We start from the raw sequence: 22,128 nt of genomic DNA, 5'->3' as shown, positions 1-22,128 counted from the left end.
CTTAATCTGTGGGGTCAAAGGTCCCATCCACCCACCATACCCTATTCTTGGTTGGTTAAAGAGGGTTTGCACCTCAGATTAGCTGTGCTAATTAAGGCCATGCTGCCATGCATCTTCCCTCTTTAGCTAGTTTGAGCTTAGCAGCGGAGACGAAGACTGACACTGTGACAGTTTAGCAGCCTGTGGGTTGATCCTAACCTGTTCTCAGTCTGGGTCTTCTTCACCAGCATGGGCGGATTTCCTCCTGCCGCGTAAAAAGCACTCTGGCGGTAAATGTTAAGATCTCATACATTATCCAGTGTAAACACCACCTTCCCCCAGCAGATACAGGATCAAGCTGTCTAACTATCTCTATATACATTACAGCTATAGGAGCGCTTCCTCTGCAGCCAGTAGAACTGTATTATCGTACTTCTTTACATAACAGAATTAAGCAGATGCCGTTAGCCCCCCGCTAGTGTCTCCCCCGCAGCAGCCAATCGCTGAGCTGTGACGTCACTCAGTAAAAGTACAACTGATGGGCCGGCATACGGATTAACCCTACAGACCCAATGGCTCAGACCAAGGATAAGTGATTTTTTTTTTGCCCCCCTCTCTCTGCCCCACCTTCTCTCTTCCCTCGGCTGCCCCAGAGACAGCTGGCCATGTGTGGGAGGCAAATCCTTGTGATTCATTCATTGTCTCTATCCAGCTTGATTTGAAAACATTTTCTTCTCACAACATCTTTGGATGGCACACAGTAATAACACAGAGCTGAATAATAGGGTGGAGGCAGCGGCTTAACGTCCCTGAAGCTGCTGTACGACTGCTGCTGTCAGAGAGGAAATAACCGAGTGATAGAAGACGATGTGGGAGCCCGTTTACTGTCGCTTCACTGTACCTCGACTGGTGTAGATGTCCTCTGTTCCTGCTGTCTGACCAATCAGGTGATACTGGTTGAGCCGGGAGCCTTCTTCTGCCACCACCACCGACTTGGAAGCTCCCTGAGTCCACGTGTAGACAACCTCCGAGACCGGATACGCATCTAAGAAAGAAATTTACAGATTTTTTACTTTAGTGTAAAACTACAAAAATGCAGCTTTGATTCAATTTTAACTTAACTCTAGCAGAAATTTCACAATTACAAGAAAACATCTTATAATTATTGTTTTTTATGACATCAATGTAGAGTATAATCTCACATTTATGCAATTCAGACCTTGTTTTCCTGAGAAACAATGTCATAACCATGACAGAACTTTTAATAATAATATAATTTTTTGTGTGACAAGCAGAAAAAACACTCGTAATTATGAGATCTGAATGATATTCATATGAAAACATCTCACATCTCTTAAAAAGTTTTTTAAAATGATCAATAAAGGAAACAAAACTTATTATTGCAAAATCTGGATGAGCTCCAGATCTTTTGTAATCATTATTAGAACATATCTAACTATTATGATCTAGATTTCATTATTCAAGATCAGTTGTTTTGCAAGATCAGTACAGTAGATAACCTCGAAGTTATGAGATCTGGAGCTCAGATTTATGGAGTCGTATAATTAGTTTTTTCTTCTACAAGAATACAAGATCAGGACGCCTAAAATGTCTCACAATCTGAGATTCCTTTTTTTTAAAAAAAATCAATGCATGAAATTATCTCTCTGTTACAAAAATTGTGCCTCAGATTTATGAGAAACATTCTCATAACAAGAGCAATCCGAGATTTCTGACCTCCGCCAAGGGAAGAAATGATACGAAGTGGGAAAATCTAAATCCGGATCCAGAATCCAGATCCTTATCCGGATCAACACAAAATTTGAATGGAGTCTTCCCTGAGCCAAGATCCACCTCTGGTGAAAATTTCATGAAGATCCGACAAGTAGTTTCCGAGAAATCCTGTCCACAGACACGCACACAGACAGACAAATAAATAAACGGACCCGATCGTATAACCTCCTTGGCGGAGGTAATTAAGAGCAGGAGAATCTGTCTCATATTTATGAGATTTCATATTTCAAGATCAGTTGGGAAATAATTGTGAAAAACCTATTTCATCTCTCTTATAATATTAGTTTTATATAAAGGAGAAAACAATCATTAGAGCGTGTGCTTTCAGTGTCTCTGTTTCGAATGTATACACGTCACTGAACTTATTGTCCTGGAGCTCGGGTATCATGAGGTTACAAATGACTTCTATATGCGGATTTTCTTACATCAATCTTCTCTAGCTTTGTGCAGATTAAGAACATAGTTCTAATATGTTTGAATGGAAGGTACTGTAGCTCTGTGATAAGCAGTTTAAATGCAAGTTCCTTTTATAATCATGTAGACTCATGCAGAAAATCCTTGACTAGTACTAGTTGAGAAAAAACTCAGAAAATAAACGTGGTGTCGGAGTACATTGATTATTAACTGCAGAGGTTATCTGCCTCCTTTCCTGCCGGTCAAAGTGTCCTTGAGAAAAACACTGAACCTCAACTGCTCCTGACGCTAAGAGAGAGAAAAAAAAATCTAATTCATTTTACACAAACCTGTCTGCTAAATGAATGTGATGTCATGGATCAAACTGAATGCACACACACAGCTTCAACCAAAAAAGCAAACCAAAAACCTAATGTCCTCATCAGCCCTCCACCCACAGTGCATGTTATTTTATATTATTTTCATGTTTCCTGTGAGCTTTTATTGTTGCTTCCTGCCGTACAGAAATGAGTTTGATAAATGACATGTTCTGTGAATGCAATTATGTAAGAGTTGTGTTTGAAGTAGTTTTCAGGTGCAGGTGCTCTGTCAGAAAAAGCCTCAGCGTTCAACAGACAGACTCGCATAGTTCCACTGTTCTGCCACAATTTATTGTTGGAAAAACACTACAAAGACACTTTATTCCTCTGAGATCGTATCAGGTTTTACCTAAATCATTCGTTTTTTCGTTTTTAAATTGTGTTTAAAGTTCTGCAAAGTTCTAGCAATGTTTTTAGTGGAAAGTTTTCTTTTAGTTGCCAGAACGTTTTTGTTAAAGGCAGGAACCAAGTTTCCTAAAGACATTCTGAAAATGTTTTAAAAACATTTTCCAAATGTTGCAATGAGAATGTCCTTCCTTTGTTGTCATGTAACATCATTGGAACGGCTTACATGAAACTGTTTGTTAATATGTCCAATTACAGGAAACTTTTATATGCACACATTTTGTCTTCTGAGGCCTTTAGAAGATATTTTGAATGTTGGTTTAATGTTTTCTGTTTGTTGTCATTGAACATAGTGCAACAGCATCTTCCAAACATCCTTTGTTTGCTAAAACGTTGTGTCTCAGTTCACTTTTAACATTATAGGAACATTATTTAAAATGGCAAATACTAAAATGTTAGTGTTGTAACATTATTAGAACCTCCATGTAATACTAGCCAGTGATGTGGAAACGTTCCCTGCTTGCTGGGGACACAGGCAAGAAGGATCGAGTTAAGCTTTTTTACATTCTTAACATATTAGTATCGTGTTTTTTATGTAGTAGCAGCACATTTTGACTAAAATAAGCAGTTACTGCCATGACTGAGGGGAAACAGCTCCTGAAATCCACACCTCTGACTTTAGAGTGGGACATTTTGTACCATTTTTCCTCTTCAGAATCAGTTTCTGGCTCAAAGATGTGTGGCTTAATTGCTCCCATATTGCAACTTGCCTGTATGTCATGTGGAGTACTTTTACAGTGTTTGAGCAGTCACTGGTGAGCTGGTGTGCTTGAGGGTGAGGTGAGTGAAGAAAGAAGTTTTGGACTACATAGATCTGTTTATTCTACAGGAAGCTACAATGTAGAGTTCCATCTGTGCCATTTCATGCACAAATATGAATTGCAAAAGTTAAATTAACCACCAGAGAGGGAGTTAAGGCAAAATGAGAGCCACAGAAATGTGTGCCCTCTTCTTGGTATATTGTGCAGAATATTGTTTAAATACTGTCCAGTAGTAGCAGTATTTTTCTTTGGATCTTGTAGCTGTCATTCTATTTGTTAGCTTCTGAGGCATTAGCAGCTCAGAACTGTGGCGTGGCTGTGTCAGTGCACATTCTGAGTCATCCATGTCATGGTAATCCTCAGTGCTTAAGTCAAAGGATTCTATTGGTTCTTGAAGGCATCTCAGCTCAGTCGTAACAGCCTGCTGGGGAGTCCCAGGTATTGGCTGTGATACAACACTTGACATTTCACCCACTTCGCTTCATTACGCAGAGATTAACTTGGTGGATGTCCCCGTTAAGAGCTGGTGTTTGGATCTGCTGTCATCAGTTTGAGTGTATCACAATATGCAGATGTTACTAATGGTCTGATGTTATGTGTGAAAGTTGGCATGCTGTGACAGACTGCCATGAAAGCAGCACAGTTGATAGTAAGTCTCGATTTGCTGCTGGCTCTTTATGCTGATGCGTTTCAGACTCGGCCTTTCATTCACAGGTTCATTCTGGAAACAAGCAAACTCTGCAAAATGCAAAATCACTTTCCCTCGCTCGCACTGTTGAACAAACACCGCACACACACTCTGCTGTAGATGCACCAAATCTGTGTCTCTCTCTCTCTCAATCGCACTGCAGTGCAGCGTCCAATCTAACGGTATTGCACTAATCCAGCAACTGTGGTGTTAGAAGACTTCACTGCAATTTAGATTGACCTCAGTCAGCCGGTCTGTGGATTAATGTCTCAAAGATGTTCTGCATTGTCTCAAACACGTCTTTGTAGAACAAAGCTACAGAACATTACTGCCAGCTTTGTGTTCAAAATATGATGAACATATATCACTGACGGGTCATTTCTTTATGCTCTGTAGGATTTTTCCACAACTCAACAGTCCTGAGAGCTTAGTGTGTGGAACAAGGCGACACTTTGATAAAAGACCCATTATGTAATAGCTAAGCCATTCATTGCTTTAAAAGTAACATATAAAAAATGAAGTTTAAGCCAGTGCAGTTAAAAAATGTGTTGCTACTGCAGTCTAATCGAGCTGACAGAGTTTTGTGATTATTGATCAATCAATCAAACACTTTATTCTTTAAAACATTAAAGCATTCATTAACAGAACTGCAATGACCTAAATTTAAAGATGATTCAAAAGAGAGTTTCCTGAAATTCTGTCCATCAAAATAAAAAACTTAAATTGTTGGTCATCATGTTTTTATATAGGTTGCAAGGTTGAAAGGTTGCAGTCAATTTTAAAAAAGAAAATGTGAATTTTGGTTTCCGTGAACCAGATAAACTATGGTAGGCTGCTTAGTCATCTAAAGGTGGTGCTATAGGCTCTGAATGTTTGCAGTAGAAAGAGTAGAAAAAGAGAGAAACCAGAGGAAGAACCAGACAAAACTTTGTCCATCTACTAGAGAAAAAAGTCTTTGAGAACTCTTTTTAGTCTGAAAAGTTGTAATTATTATTCTATTGCTCAGCTGTTTTCAACCATGTTTCATGTTGTTCAGAGGGGTAAACAATGAAATCAGGCCTTAATAGTTGTCTTCCTAGTTTCACATGAAAAAACACAGTCCTCATGCCCATATCACACTGAAACTGTTCTTGTTTGCTGTAATCACTCCAGTTTCCATTAAAAGACCTCCTCCTGATACGCTGCCAAATGAAGTGATGGACCAAACCCACAGGCCTCAGACCAAGCAAGCATGTATGAAAGAATAATATGAATATTGTTAGAAATACAAAGAGCTGGGGTTGTTACCTATCACTTACACTGAAAGCGTATTATTAGGACAGAAAAGGATCACAGGAGGAGTAAGGACAGTTTGAGTTTGAATGTTCATATTGTATTTATTAATCATTTTTGTGTTTTTTTTAGATTGCTTTGTTTTTGTGTCTTAATGCACCAATCAGTAGCACTCTTAAAGGGGAACTTCGTTTTTTTTTCAACCTGGGGTCTGTTTTCACATGTCATTTCATACATGTGAGTTATGGAGAAATGAATTTTCGACATAGCTCCAGTATTTAGCCAGGCAGGCAGCTTCGCAGCTCAGCTAGCGAAAAGTATGGGGCAACTGGCCCCCCCGCATCAAAGTCCGCCCTAACGTGATTTTTTTTCCCACACTGACCGGCTCGGATAGTCTCAACGAGTGTCCCACAACATACTAGAGATGAGAAGTGAACGAAAACCTCCACATTACTTGGCGATCGCTATTTGTTGTGGTCTGTATCCAAATCTCGGGACGCTAGAAAGCAAATCTCGTTCCAAAATTGCGCGATAGCTCGCGCCAAGACACCAGTGGGGAAAACAGCTGTTTGCCTCAGGTGAAGAGAGACGAGTGGAGCAATTTTGCGTTTCTTATACTAGGTTGCTTTCTGCTGCAGGAACTTGGAGCAGGCAAGAGTTTCAATGAAATGATCCCCTGATCAGCCTGTTTCAACCTTTGTGTTTCCACTGCAGGGTAGAATCCTACAGCTGACAATGCAGCATAACTCTGAGTGCAACAAAAGAAATTAGCAGTTACAGCACACAGCTCTAGTTCTATGAGCGTGTTTTTGAACAGGACATTGGAGGTTTGCTATTTGGCAAATTCTAAGTTGTTATGGTGATGTTAGAAAAGTGAAGACTGCTCGTCATCAAGAGGGTAAAAACAGATGCTTATTGTCTTCTTTAACTGTCCAGGGTCGAGTTCTGCACAACAGCTTTTCTCAAGACCACTCAGAAGCAACTACTCTGAAATAAATACTTTTTTTTCCTCCCTCGTAAACAGTCCTGAAAGAGGCTCTACGAGAGCAGTTCTAGTTGTCAAAAAACACATGGGCTATACAAGTGTCCACAGGTTCCTGCAAAAAAACAACTCGTTCTCAGTAGTTCTCAGTAGTTCTCAGTAGTTGAATCTACTAGTCTACCATTACATGGGCTCTTTAGTAGGCAAACCTAGCATTAGCAGTTAGCATATTGATTACTATCAATCATCCTAAAAGGAAGTGACGACTACATAATTTCTATGAAGAGGTGTCGATGCTAAGGTTACATCAGAATGTGTCTTGTGTGTTATGTTGGATTTTTCTGTATGAATCAGAGTAGAGCTGAAGAGATTCACAGTGACGATTAAAGCAGAAACACTCAGGCTAATGGTAGCAGGTGAAACTCGTCTGTATGAATGTGGAAGGGTGGCGACAGGGAGGATGAACGACATGCAGCAAATCATGCAATGGGGTGCAGTCGATGCATGGTCACTGCAATGGAGACTTCCAGCCCCAGTTTAGTTCACCTACTCAACCACGTACAATTGTCTCATATTTGTTGTGACATTATTTGGTGAAAGTATAAGTATGTAACTGCACAAACTTTAGAATTAGTGTTTGCTGAACCCAGGAGGAATTACTAATGAGTTAGTTGTCATTAAATACAATTTAAAAACAATTGGAAATGTATGATGATGATGGTGTAGAAGTGGAATTTTTGGCCAGTACATGCATATACTCCTCAGCTTGTGGTCATGACATGGGAAGTCAAGCGCACAAAATGCTTGACACACAAATAGTAAAATCAGCTGTAAATCATGACAACATGACTGTAGGTGTTGTGAAGGCGCTGAGGCTAACCATTTAGCAAGCTAACAAGCTGGTAATGTAACAGGAAATACAGTATACAGGTGTGATAAAAAGATGAGGCTTTTGGGAATATCATCAGTTTCCTCAAATATTTCAACAGTGTTTCTGAAGAAAATCCTTATGCACCTAAAATTACAATATATTAAACTACCTTGGTGTCTGTGCAGCTTAAGTTTTCCTTCTGGAGCAGCTGATAGTAGTACTGCACAAAAAACATCAGGAAAAAGCTCTGAAAGGCAAATTGTGACTATTTTGAACACACAGCTGAAGACTTCCTGTCCAAAACAAAAGACATGTTTCTGTAACATACGAACATATCTTATGATTGCATTTGAAAATTTAACGGAGACCAAAAATGATGCTTGCTTAAGGTTTATTGTGACTTTTAGGAAAATTAGTTAATGTGCATAATGGAGACAACTTCTCCGAACAAGTCTTGAGTTAGTGAACATTTAACTCAACTAATCTCGACTAACCTGCTGTTTCTGCTCCCTTATTTGTCTTCACCTCTGGACAGCATAAAAGCTGACATGAAAGAATAACTACAACTTTCTTGATTAAAAACAGCTCCTGAAGGTTTCTTTCCATTTTTCTCTCATCTCTTTGTGGTTTCTCCTGCTCTGTTAATGACAGAAAAGCTTGACATTACACAAACCACCACCTTCCAATGACAAGGACACTGCATCGCCTAGTTTATTCCCTCTAAAGCAGCTAATGGAAATAAGCCTAATTTCCATTTTCTTATTATTTTGATGACATTTGAAAAGTTCACGTTGCATTTATTTGACAATTGCATGGAGACGTGGCTGTTGAAATCCTTGTGCTTACATTGTAGTGAGATGTCGCCACAGTAATGGAGGATAGATCTCCAATCTTGGATCTACACTGAGAAAGGTGGACGAACAAATCAGTTTACAAGCCAAAGTAATTGTGGAGGTCCATGTCCTGTTTCTATATTTTATTAGTGTCTCTGCTCCCCTTCATCCCGTCTAACAATCTGTCCATCATTCGGTGCTAAGAGACGCAAGGTCTGATGTAGAAGTGAGAAAACACCTCCTAAACATGGGTTCATCTGCATAATGTTGAGCTCAGGACACGCTTTAATATGCAGCAGGGTGTGCAGTAAAAAGAATAAGACGAGCTATTCAGCTGATTGAGTCACCAGACTCTGGAAACAAGACAATTCTGTCTCATTTCTATTTGCATTGCAGGTCATTTCGGGTTACTTGCAGGTGGGTGAGCCGGATTCATCTTTTCATTTGTGAGATGGAAGCTATTATTTCAGCTATGAATGACAGAGCTGCCGGAGCACAATGGATACAGTAACCCAAAACACCCCGCTGCAAAACAAAAGCGTAATTGCAGCAGTAATCCGTGAAGGTTCAAGTGTCTCGCTGTGAAATCAGGAAGTAAATCCAGAAGGTGGAGTCTCTGAGACCCTTTAAACCCCCTTCACACTACAGAGCAGAATCATCAGCAGAGTTTATTTCCATAATATCACCCACATACAATAAGACCAGAACAGTCGCAGACAACCTGAAAAGTCATGCACGTGTGCCGATGGGTCACGTTGGGCCTTGTGTTGCATTAAGATGTTTTTAAGGGAAGTACAAATGAATTAATGCGAGTTTACAACAGAGCAAATCATATCTAAGGTTTAGTGTGTTTTTTAACCAATAACTTCCACATAAGTCAACCTAAACATCTAAATATGTCTCTTCATGAGCTACAAAACCAGTACAAAAATTCAAGAAGAGAGCAATTAAGATAAATAATTCAGCACTGTGGTTTGTTTACAGTAGCTGATAACTTCACTAACATTGCCAGCTGCTTTAAACAGTTAGTTAGTCATTGTGTAAATCTTGTTTATTTGCTTTCTTGTTGAGTCGGATAAAAAGATAAATACTACTGCCTTGCCTGAATGCCAAATCAGAAGCTACTACCATGACTGTCTGTTTGCATGATGCTTTGAAAGCAAGAGGAATTAGCCGATTACCCGAGAAATGTAAGATATAAAACCACAAGTCGTTTTTACATTTACTTTTTTGTATTTGATTAAAATAATTATATATAGCATGTTAATTTGTGAGCTTTTGAAGTGCTGGTAGCCAGATTTTGTAAATTATCTTCAGACAAACCGAGATAAACTGTTTCCCCCTTATTTTATGTTTTCTCGGTTAAGCTGATGTCTCCTTTTTGCAGTGATAAAACTACATGACAAGTAATAGTGCTGCATGAAAATGCTACCTCATTCAATGTACACAAGTATAAGCAGCGAAGTGTTAAAGCAAAAGTAGCTGCTGCAGTTTGAACTACTTTATATCCAGTTTTCTGCGCAGGAACAACAGATTAATCTGAGAGTTCATCACACGAATAATTTGAGATGAAAGACGAAAACATAAAGTTCTGATACACAAAACTGCTCTGAGTTTTTCTCTAATCTTAGATTTTTGGTGAGGTTTTGGATCATTTCAACATTTATTGGAATGTGAGAGGTTTTATCTAAAAAAAAATCACTATTTGGTGGAGCTATTAACAACTCATAGACATCAAGTGTGAGCCTAACTACACACTTCTTACTGTAAGAAGCCAAAAAAGATTGAAAACCACCGGTACAATGTGTTGTATTTACAATATTTATCTTTGGAATGTAGTGGAGTGGAAGTACAAGGGGGCAAAAATGGAAATACTAAAGTACAAGTACTTCAAAATTGTATTGATTAAATGTGGCTAATTCGACACCAACACGACAAACAGCACCAAAGAACGTTTTTCGTATCTCTGTAGTGCATTTAAATCATTCACATACTTTCTACTGTTGACACACTTTAAATTGTGCCACGGATTCCACTGTGCAGCGTCACAGACGGGATCTACAGTAGGCAGAGGCTGATGGTAGTACAGTTGAGTCCATGAGAGGTGATTAACACAGGTCTACTGTAGCTCTAAAAGCCTGGAGCTCACGAGTGAGTGCTGTCCATTAGGTCAAAGGATTAACCGGGGCTAATGGAGCCGGAGAAAACAGGATATACTGCACAGCAACTTTTACAGCTTACACCCTCACATGGGCTGCATATTTACCGTCACATTAGGGTCTTAAAATCATTTTATGGTCAACGGAGTGCTTTGTATTCCGAATTTGTCAACCTTTTGTGGCTGCTTCACCTCCATTGTAATCGTACGCAGTTTATCAAAGCTGCTTAAATCAAACAGAAATACATTATGGCAGCATGAAGACCCCACAGACAGGACAGTATTATTATACCACATCAGTGCTTTTGGTCAGCTTATTTATGTGTGTGTTTTTTGGATATCAGCATTGATCTATTAGTGTATTTATGACTGATTAGGTGCATAATTCTGAAGCCAACCTAAACACTTTTTTGCACTATATACACCTTTTTTTTTTTTTTTTTTAAATTTCACCGTTTCTACTAAAATGCAAACACAGTTGGTGTGTCCTTTCCCTCTCCTATTAATCATAAGCGTGTTTTGTTGAGCTGGTGCTGAGCTGCTGCATTCAGTTGCCCTTGCTGGGATATATAAAGTAAAATTGAATTAAAGTAAATTAAATTTAAGGCGTGTCATTTTAGTTACAGTGTATCTGCAGGACACCAGGTACAAGCTTCTGTATTTAAACTTAACAGAATTAATTCAGGGGGATGTTGACTTTCTCGCCTCCCTGATAAGTTAATGGACCACAGATAGCTCGGCGACAGGAACCCAAGCCAACGTGGCCTCGGCTAGCGTCTGTGATTATCCCGTCCCCGGTCTCAGCTGGGGTTTGAGGTGACCACAGCAAGCGTGGGAGTGGATAAGTGTCAGCACGGTAAGCGTAGCTCTGCCTCTGAGCCCAGAGTGCGCTGCAGCCCGAGATAACCCTCCGAACGTCAGCAGCAGGGAAGACCAGAAATGCTAATCTTAAGCTTACATGACAGGAGCTCCCCAGATATTTTTGTAGCTGAGTAAGGCAACCTGACTAGCTTAGAAGTCATAAAGAAGGCTGAGCCGCAAGTGTTCAGCTGCTCATGTACGAGGTGTGACCGGCTTTTAAAAGGTTACCTTGGTGCTAAACGTAGGTTTGGTGTGTGTTATGTCTGCAACATGCTGAGAATATTTCAATATTTTGTGTTTCTTCGATATGAAAAAATGAAGAATGCTGTTTGGAAATAATTAATCATGATTTGTTTGATTATGTCGAGGAGTGCATCTGCAGAGAAAATGCTCAAAAAGATCATGTGGATCTTGATGGTGTTACACTGGGAAATAGTTTTCGGCTTTAGAGCACATTCAGATCTCATCATACAGAGCTTTATTGTTTGGATTTAACCCTCCTGTTGTCTTCATTTACGGGTACCAAAAAATATTGTTTGCTTGTCTGAAAAAATGTCCAAAAATTCATCAAAAAATTTCCCCAAATTTCAGAAAATTTGTAAAACCTTCATGAAGAAAATTCCAATAATTTCTTAAAGTTTTCCTTAAAAGTTTATATTATAAAAATAAAAAACCCCACATTTGGCAAAAAAAAGTGTAAATATTTTCAAAAAAATGAGTAAAAATCCTTCAAATTTTTTTTTTACAATATCTAAAGTGATTACATGTGTATAAGTAAAACTTCTAATATTTTCTTTAAGAACATTCACAAAAAAATCAACCAAAATCCAGCGAGTTTCGCTGGATTTTGGTTGATTTTTTTTGTGAATGTTCTTAAGAAATATTTTTTAACACTTCTTCTTTTCCACCAAAAAAATGTTCAAAATGTTGGACATCAGAAGTTTCGCTGTGAAAATATTTTTTCTACACTTTTTCAAATTTTAAAACGGTTCGTATTTAACCCACAGGACGACACGAGCAAGACACAGCCGACAGAGTGCCTCTTATTGGACAACATCATCCTTTACAGTAGAAGTTGACTTTTATGCAGCCACATCTTTTTTTCCCTACTCTTTCTCACTCATTTTGCTGTGCACATGTGCAGCGTGGAAGAAAAACATCTGTTGGCAGATTAGTCACAGAAATTCAGAAGTTTGAGTTTCTTCTATCAAGCAGCAAAAAAGTTGCAGCATGGTTAGTGAATGCACATGTCGATGCTGAAACGGTATACTGTGCATCAGTCGAGCGTCTGCTTCCACTGTGTCTGCATCTGATTCAAGTCATTTCCCATTAAACGTAGCCGAGGCGCTGAGGATGCAGGAGAGCAGCCCTGACATGTTGATTAATGGCTTAATCAGGAGTAGTGTGTCGGTGTCTACATGACCATCTCCTGTACGCCACAACAACAATAGCTTTACACCTGAGGCACACGGCCTGTCAACACACCCAGCTACATCCGTCCTGCGTCCTCTGCGGTGGGGAAAGTCACTGAAAATTGGTGTCGTATCAAAACTACAGGCGGATTCTCTCACTTGCACGCTTAAAAATGTGCTTGTGCTGCTGCTGACATGAAACATTTACGCTGAGAGGTGTGTTTACTCACAGCTTCCAAATTTAAGGGGACAAGCGTGAGCGTCCATCGGAAAATCCTCCAGCTGCATGGGACATTCTGCTGAGATAGTGAGCCTGAAAGAACAAGTCAAACATACCAAAGTCACTACAATACACGACATCATCGCCTCTTTCACAAACACATCCCCTTTATTATTTGGTTTTCGCTTTGGTTGCATTTAGTTTCGTAAACGGCCATCTAACAAACAAAAAAATCCTAGTTTGTCTTCATTAGTACGTCTCAGGTAATTAACAGCAGAGTAAGGAAGCAGTTTTCTCAGCACAGGGCAATAAGCTGCTGAACCACCAGAGGGACTCGTGATGTTATTTATCAGAGAAAAATGATGCAGCTTGTGTGTGCCGATGAGCTTTCAGTGTGTTATTTCATGGAGGAAGGATGCCACCCTGTCTGTGGAACGGCAATAAAACACACAAAAAAAGCTTGTAAGTGGAAACAAAGGAGGAAAAGCTGAGTTCATGCAGTGGCTCTGACTGTGACTGCAACTATTTCAGTCAGAGCAGCCCTGATGTGGCGCTGCCCCCTGCTGGCCACACTGGGAACAGACAGCAGTCAGATTTGTGGAGTGCTTCGGATGGTAAACTCAAGCAAACACTAATAGAATCAGTTCAGAAAGATTTACACAGAGATTGGTGTCGGTGATGAACATTGGGCCTTGTTGTTGTTGTTGGATTAAGACCTGCATGTTGGTAATATATGTGTAACTGTAATAAGCTGTAAACCAATTATAGCAATGCAGCAATTAACTGAATTTTGTGTCAACAGATCGGTGATTATTTTGATAACTGAATTAGTTTGAGTAATTTTTTAAAGAAAAAGGAAGTCTTGTCTAATACCAAACTTCCTACGTTTACTCCTATGTGCTAGTAAACTGAATATCTTTGGATTGTGGAAAAGTCAGAAAATAATCAATTAGTCAATAGTGAAATATTCTGTGGTTGTAACCCTAGGTAATTGTTGTCTATTATTAAAAGCCATAAGTCAGTGTCAGAGTATACTTCTACCTACTCAGTGTCAGCCATTTAATATTTATATAGACTGTTCAAAGTTTGGGGTCACTCAGGAAATTTCATGTTTCCATGAAAACTCACACTTTATTCATGTGCTAACATAACTGCCAAGGGTTTCTAATCATCAATTAGTCTTTCAACACCATTAGTAACACAATGTAGCATTAGAACACAGGGGAGATGGTTGCTGGAAATGTTCCTCTGTACTCCTATGGAGATATTCCATTAAAAAATCAGCTGTTTCCAGCTAGAATAGTCATTTACCCACATTAACAATGTCTAGACTGTATTTCTGTTGCATTTAATGTTATCTTCATTGAAAATAACTGCTTTTCTTTCAAAATAAGGATATTTCTAACTGACCCCAACTTTTAAACGGTAGTGTATCTATTCTGTTAATTCCAGTTTGTTCAAATCAGTCTATTCTATTCTGTTATTTGACTTCTCTATGATATTGCACCATAATCATATTTTACACAAGGATAACTTAATATTTTACTGAAGTTTTTAAATTTGTTGCTACTTTACTTCAATTCCACCACAAACGTTCACAACAAAAATAGCTTTTTTTCTATATAATAATAAAGATATATTTTTTGAAAATTTGTATAAAGTAATTTTAAACCAATAATTTCATTCCCACACATCCAGGTTATATAATGACGATGCAACTGGATCTTGAGCTCAGAAGGAAATATTGCACTTTTAAATCCACTACATTTATCTAACAGTTACATGTCTACTTCAACATACAAACCATATGATCTACTTGAAAAATACAGTGCATTGCTCTCTGAACCTGGAATCAACACGTACCACATTTTACAAGTGTTACCAGTACGGGGAGAAATAGTGGAGCTACATACTATAGATATTTCACTTCTTTACTAATTTATTTCCATCCCTCAATCACTGAATTTTTGTCACATGACTGCTGGTGAGCTTATGAAGGAGTTTGTTATTTAGTTTGTCATAGAATCTGGTGCAAACAGTTTATTTTGTAGAACAACATGTATAGTAAAAGAGTAGAAATGTAAATAAAGTGACTGATGATTAAATTTAGTTGCTTTTCCCAATACAACAGCCTCACTGATGAGTAGTGTGTTTTTAAAGTTTGTTGTTATGATAAATGGAGGGATTTGGTGTTTTTTTCTTTCTTTCTGAGATTGTAGAGATTCTCAGACTGTTAGGGGTTCAGTGGGTTAGATCAAACTTGTAATATCAGTTCTAATATTCTAACAGAACAATGAGTGTGGCCCTTTTGCTTTCACTTTTGATCATTTGTCTGCTGTATTTTGCGAGCGTTACTTTTAATGACATTTTAAGTACGAGGCTTTTGCCTGTAATGAGATATTTTTAGCGAAGCTGCTACCTGTATTTAAGTAAAGTATCTGTCCTCTGCCACTAATACCTGACGCTGTGCTGTACTAACACGATGCAAAATAAGATTTAAAATAACCTCAGAGGAGGGATTTTGTTATATTACAAACATCTGCTGTCTCAGCTGTTTTACGCTCCACATCATCGTGTTGCCTCGGTATGTGAGAATGAGAATATAAATACTGATGAGCCTGAAATCCACTGGGTGTGGCGCAATATTATCCTGAATAATAATCAGTAATAACCTTATTCTGGGGGCCAGAGTTCTGTTATGCTGCACATCACCACCTAGTGGACGAAGAACCGAGTGTCTCTGTGATTGTATGTGTGATTACATATTTTTAACAGCATGCCTCAATCAGAAAGCATCTGCGAATATCTCATTTGACTGTTAATTAATTGGCATTTGGATTCATTGTTTCAAGCAAAACGCAAAAGATCCTTAGAATCCAGCTTTCAAAACTAAATGACCATAAACTAAATGTAATTGGAGTTTGGTTCAATAAAACAAGCAATTCAAAAATGTTACCTTTGGCCACATTTTATTGACAAAAAGGTGAATTGATTCTTAATCGATAAAACGATGAAAGTTAATTCATAGCTGCTCTCACAGACCGCCACTGATAATGACAACACCACCGTCATTACTTCCTCACTGTTCCTGCTCATTGCTGCATCAGTAGCTGCAGTATTTGTACAAAAGCTGTTTTTAATTGTGTCTTCATTTGAGATGAATTAGTCATAAAAAGGCGTCTTATTAAAAATATGCAAAACAATAAACTGATATCCAGGTCGTCAGGGTGTACGTCTCGCTTTGCCTAGCTCTGACGTTTTTATGAGGATGACTAATATCCACTGTGGGACTCTGGAGCAAATGGCAGCACCGACTGGCTTTAATTAATCAATTATATGTAATATACAGTGGTGGCTCCTAATAAATCATAATGACCAAAATGGACAGTGGAGACTAGCTGGTAAATTATCACCTGGTTAAAAAAAAGCCCAATCTCTGCTTTTCTGTGTTATTTCCTGCAGGTACATGGTATGTTTTAGATGAACAGGATACTACTGTGATGATCATGAAATGCATCATCCTGCTTGCACTGGATCTGTTTCTTCTCAGAGATCTTTTCCTTCACACAACAGTACTTGCTCTGTAGTGCAGCAGAGGAGAGTAATGCATTCATAAAACGTTTCTCTAATAACCTTGTTCCCAGTACACAAAAAGGCATTAATGGCCCATTGTGATCCTGTTTCTAATGGTCTGCAGAATTGGCAAATGTGCTGTAGATTTGTAGCAATTTTAAAGTGAGTGGATCAATAATGATTTTTGACATGCAGCCATGTCCATTTCCTCAAACTTCCTTTGTTAATATTTGATTTGGAGGATTTATTGTCCTGATAAGATGATGACACAGCACTGAAATGAAAGTGAATGTAAATGAGATGGTTCTATCTAGGATATTTCTCTTTCTGCAGAGCAGACTCTAATGTTTTATGCATCTACAAGTCATTCTGGACACTGATAATGAGTGGATCAGTATGCATTAACTAGGAAAAACAAAGTCATTTTTAACAGAAACTGCACAGAGAATGTGTTCTATCCCTGTCTGTGGCAGCTGATATATTTATACGTCCTTTGAAAAGGCTACGCAATGTGAAATCTGGACCGAGACTGAGTGTTAAAAGCAGTAATAAGCAGTGGAGATCATGCTGTTGCCTGTCAAAGTGAAGGTTTCTGTGATGCAGAGTTAATAGTAGAGGATCACAGCGTGAAGAGGACACGGAGCACCGGGTCAAAGCAAACATTTGAAGTTCCCTGACCTCCAGTGTACGGTACTAGAAAACACGATGACGCATCGATGCACCACTGAGACGTGTAGTACGAGCGTGTGGGCTGTGCTAGTGCAGCAGGGGTCTTAAAAACCATTACCAAAGAAGTATCAGGGCTGATGGAGGTTTTAGTCATCTCTTCAACTCTAATTGGATTACACAATATCTCTAACCGGCGCTAGTCCGCTCTGATGAGTCGGTGTTTTAAATGTGGGGCTGATTGGAAATAAGATGTTTATCCTGCAGCCGTTTAAAGCTGGGTGAAGGGTCGGGGGAGCTGCTAACCTCATGGTGTAGAGAAGAGTCCCGTCGTCTTTCAGCCGCAGCAGCTTGTTCGGTGTCGTCATGTTGTGTGCGATGGACTTTTTCCCGTTGAGGAAGAAGGTGTCGGGGGTCCAGATGTTACTGGCCAGGAGGTTGTTCAGGGGAAGCATCTCCATGGGGCCTTTGAAGCAAAGTCGCTCGTCTTTCCAGCTCTGACGAAAGAATACGTCGATAGTGTATTCCTGTAGAAATACGTAAATGTGAGGGAAATAATGTGGTGGAGGTTAAAAATTCAGCTGTTTGTACACAGGGAGACGAGAACAGAAGTATATGAACACATTGTGCCGTTTATCCAGCCAAACAGATTTCTTTCAAGGTCAAGGTGTTAATTAGGAGCATTTTATGTGGTTGTGACTTTTGATCATACAGCCAGTTTCTATCAGTTATTTAACAAATTTTGCATTGCTGTTTGTTACAAATTCTAATTTTCTGGCCTATAAAAGACAATTTTGATCTGTTGACTATATTAGAATGTGATTTTTAGAACGTTCAGATATGAATATATGTAAAGCATGTTAGATTATGTGAAAATAAAACCAAAATCAAACTAGTTTGAGTATATCTGAAGAGTTTCTTACCATTTCAGTGTCAGAGACGGGACCAAAGCTTGTGACAAAGATGTTGGTTTTGATCTCAGTCACCTTCTCTGTAAGAGTAGATAGACCGCTGTGAGTCATGACAGGACATCTACATTACTGATACAAAACATCGTAATGTGATTATTTTGACAGACAATGTGAAAATACTTCTTTTAAATATACTTTTTTGTGTGACTTTTGCTGCATTCTGCACCAAACAAGCATATTTCCTTACATTCTGTCCTGAGATCTGGGTCTGTGACTTGCTAAAGTCAAGTTGATGCAAAAGTTGTCAAACTTTGGATTATTGTATAAAATGATGACACCCCTTCCTTTAAAAAACAGCTGAGTTATAAGCAGAAATTTCTTCAGATAGTGACAGTATATTATAAAAAACTGCAGAATTCCTTAACATTAAAATTGTAACAAAAAATGTAAAAATAAAGGCAAATGTCTGTAAAAGCTAGATTATTATTTTTCAAGGCAGATTTATATTCAGGAAAAGAATGAATAATTCAAAAATGTATTTTTTATGTGGGCTTTGTTTACAGATTTTTTGACAGTTATATTTTTTAACCACTTTTCGATCCTTAATATACACGATTGTTCTTTAAATCTCGTCATCCGTCTCTCCCAGTGTCACCAATCCTACTCTGACTGTTCCTATAGTCATGCTACCCCATCTGATCGGTAGAAAGTCTTGTGATTGGATAAAATATCCCTTCACCGGATGGATTTATTGTCAATCCTGAAAACAACGGCAGGAGTAGGTGCTCGTTTCCTCTCAGACCGCTTGAATTACAACATTCTGAAAAGTTAAAATGTTTTTTTAGTTCTAATGAAGCCAAAAGAATCCTGAATATCCCTGCTTTAAGACTGAACTCTGCTCTGTGTAACACAACGCTGAGAGAGACTCTGGGAATGACATGCAGCAAACTGTCCAAATGAGCTGGGAATTTAATCTGGGATCTGCTGCTAGGGGAGAATGTGCCCATATTCGCTCTAACTACAAGGCGATTGGGGTTTCCAGGTTTCAGTGCTTTTAGTATGGCTTCACAGCGATTGTATGACACACAGCTGAAGCTGAGCCAAGAAGGGAAGGAGCTCTCTGCCAGTTTGGATGCTGAAAGACAGCGAAATGCACAAGAGGCAGCTCCCACCTTTGATAGAGACGCACGGATACGGAGGCGTAGATTTCAGGGTGGACTCATGGGATACACCATGAAACATGAACATGAGAGAAGCAAAGGATTTTAATTTTGTTCTAACGTTTATTCATAGATGAAACGATGCGTCTGACGGGGGCAGAGTGTCTGTCTTTGTGTGATATGTCCTGAAGGTGCAGGAAGTTCTGATTGTTAATTGTTGAAGCCCAGGTGTTATAAATGAATTAAAATGAATGAATTTATCACTGATGGAGCCGCATGCATGTTTCCAACAGACGTCAAAGAAGGCAGAAGAGTAAATCGTGTGCTGATTCAGCAGGGATGATATTTAATTAGAAAAGTTGATCGACAGGAGAATAAATATTTGAAATCACTACAGAAAACCCAAGAGACTCACTGCAGGATATTCAATTATATTTTTAGTTGATTCCTGAATTTTGTTTCTTCCTTTACACAAATAAGGACCATAAATCGATGCTGAAAAGTCAGAAATTCTAAATTCCCACATCAATGTATAGATTTCTTCCAGCTGGAGAACAAAAATATCCTTTACTACAAAAGAAACAATCTCTTCTGGTGAAGCTTTTCATAAAAAAAGGACACTTGGAGCTGTAAATTTGTGGCCCGAGGTGAGGCTGCACTCCAATTCCAAGAAATCAGCATAGTGTCCATCCTTTAATTAAAGCCTCCTTTATGACGGGAACTTCTCCGTCGCTGCAGAACAATGAAGCTGCCATTTAAACCAGCGACATAATGACTCTGTCAAGGTCACACCGACACGCCTCACCCTATCTTTACGGTGCCATTAAATCATACTTAGAGGACGTCTAAACATCTGATCCTGTGTCTTTGTCTCATGAATGCACATTTCCCTTTTTCTTCTTCTGATGTTGCACTTCCTCTCTGTTTGGACACATTTTTCTTTCATCTGGAGTTTTCTGTATCAGTTGTTGATTAGACAAGAGACCCCTGATGTGGCTTAATCAGTATGACTGACTGTATTAATTACCAACATGACAGAGGTGTGGAGGTTCATACCTCCCAGTCCGGGGCGGAGTCTGTTGTCGTATCCATCCAGCAGTCCGTCCAGGATGCGTGTGAAGATGGTGATGTTGTCGTTTAATTCTGCCTCTTTGGGAGTTCCAGTCACATCCTGGGAGAGGCTGCATGAAAGGGGCATTTTTAGAGCAAAGAAAACCACAACAGGATGCAAACTAAAATACATTTCAATCATTCAAGCAAATATTACAGAAGGCAGTGAGATTTATTAAGTGGAGAATTACTGAAAATGTGCCTGGGTCAGTTCCTTACCTCAGACGGCAGGTGATGCTCACAAGCAAGACACAGAACCACAGACGTGTCATCGCAAAGCTGCACATCCCATCGCCCATTCCTGAAAACACACACACACACTCACCTGTTTAAAAGAAGTCTTTTTACCTGCACAGCTGAAGGATTTCATTACTATTTGAACGCACAACTGCCCCTCTTCTGCCTGTTTCACTGTGCAAACTACAAAACAAACACTAAACCAGACAAAGACTCCATGTAGAAACTGGCTGCATGCACAGAGGAGAGGGTTTCATTGATTTCTATCAGGTGCATTGCTACAACAAATCCATTCTGCATCCTGCAACATCTGGAAGATCTGCAGATGTTGGGTGAAAAAAAGCTGATAACGCAAAGTGCCAAGTTCCTCTTTCTCCCATCAGACAGTGCTTCCCCTCTTTGTTGGATCCCTTCCTGCATCTCTCTGCACCCAACAGCATGTCGTTATTTCTCTATTGAAGTTGAGGCTGCCGTGTGTGGATCCAGACTGAAGCTCTACCTGCTCTGCTTGTGTATCTACAATCCACACCAACACAACTATCCCGCAGCGCTTATCTGCACCACAGCTGGACTCTGTGGAAGCCTTTGTGTTGCTGCGCCCTGCACCGCATCTCCTCCGTTCACGACTCACTCGAGCAGAGCGGGGAAAGTGTGGGCACCTTCCTCTCCTGCAGCAGCATCTACAGCAGCAGCAGCAGACCTCGGCTTTTCCTCACCATTCCCCTCCGAAGCTCTCCCCGGTCCCACCACCCTCCTACAACCGGCCTAAAGCAAACGATGTGCTGCACAGGCTCCGAGCCGCAGTTGCCAAATCTTACCACACAAGACGATGCGCAGTCAAACTTCTTCTCCGCCACGCAGATCGCTCCGTTCAGTATTTGGCATCAATTCCTCTCAACGCCGCCTTCACCTTCCGAGCGCGATAATTGCATATTAGGAGAGGAAAAGAGAGATAATTTCACCGTCAGCGAGGTTTATTTCTCCCCAGAGCGATTAAAAGGTTGGCAGCGAGAGAAAAGAAAGGCTTCCCAGCACTTCTGCTGACTGACCATCCTTTAGTTTGGTCTCCGAGGAGCCGCCAGCTCTGCACTAAATCCAATCCTGTGTCCAAAAGGCGGAGCGCGATGCAAAAAAAAGAAAAAAAGGAAAAAAGAAAAGAAAAAATGTGGAGTTTGGTGCGAATTGAGCAGACGAGGCGTGCAAGAGGATGTGAGGAGAGAGATGCTGGAGGGGGAGTGAGGAGGAGGGGAGGAAGGGGGACGGCTCAGAGAGGGAGACGATCACAGGATGGAGCCATGAGAGGTCTCCACCACCGCACAAACCTCTCCATAAGCCTCTGATGGTTCTGGATCAAAAACTAGGAACACACAAAACCTCACTACAGTCAGGGTCCACTCCAGTTCAACTGTTTTAATGGTTTAAATGACCCGAAGAGTCTCTGTATAAAGTCAATATAATGTAA

General features: G+C 39.7%; 1 protein-coding gene across 2 annotated transcripts in view; it reads right to left on the bottom strand.

Annotated features, from left to right (window-relative positions):
• gabra5 (gamma-aminobutyric acid type A receptor subunit alpha5) overlaps window positions 1-21,911 on the bottom strand; it is a 30,932-nt gene extending 9,021 nt beyond the window's left edge. Inside the window, exons 1-8 of one of the 2 annotated variants that reach the window (XM_022201958.2) lie at window positions 21,716-21,911; window positions 21,485-21,576; window positions 20,649-20,730; window positions 20,376-20,500; window positions 18,172-18,239; window positions 17,555-17,775; window positions 13,020-13,102; window positions 881-1,024 (exon numbers count right to left, since the gene is read on the bottom strand). In XM_022201958.2, coding sequence (XP_022057650.1) covers window positions 881-1,024; window positions 13,020-13,102; window positions 17,555-17,775; window positions 18,172-18,239; window positions 20,376-20,500; window positions 20,649-20,728 — 721 coding nt within the window. In that variant the 5' untranslated portion in view covers window positions 20,729-20,730; window positions 21,485-21,576; window positions 21,716-21,911. Of the gene's footprint in view, window positions 1-880; window positions 1,025-13,019; window positions 13,103-17,554; window positions 17,776-18,171; window positions 18,240-20,375; window positions 20,501-20,648; window positions 20,731-21,297; window positions 21,362-21,484; window positions 21,577-21,715 lie in introns of those variants that run through there. The other variant, XM_051946928.1, reaches the window with a different exon arrangement.
• Window positions 21,912-22,128: the final 217 nt, after the last annotated feature.

Source organism: Acanthochromis polyacanthus, chromosome 4 (genome assembly GCF_021347895.1).
Source record: "Acanthochromis polyacanthus isolate Apoly-LR-REF ecotype Palm Island chromosome 4, KAUST_Apoly_ChrSc, whole genome shotgun sequence".
Lineage (NCBI taxonomy): Eukaryota > Metazoa > Chordata > Actinopteri > Pomacentridae > Acanthochromis > Acanthochromis polyacanthus.
This window is presented reverse-complemented; position numbering and strand designations above follow the sequence as displayed.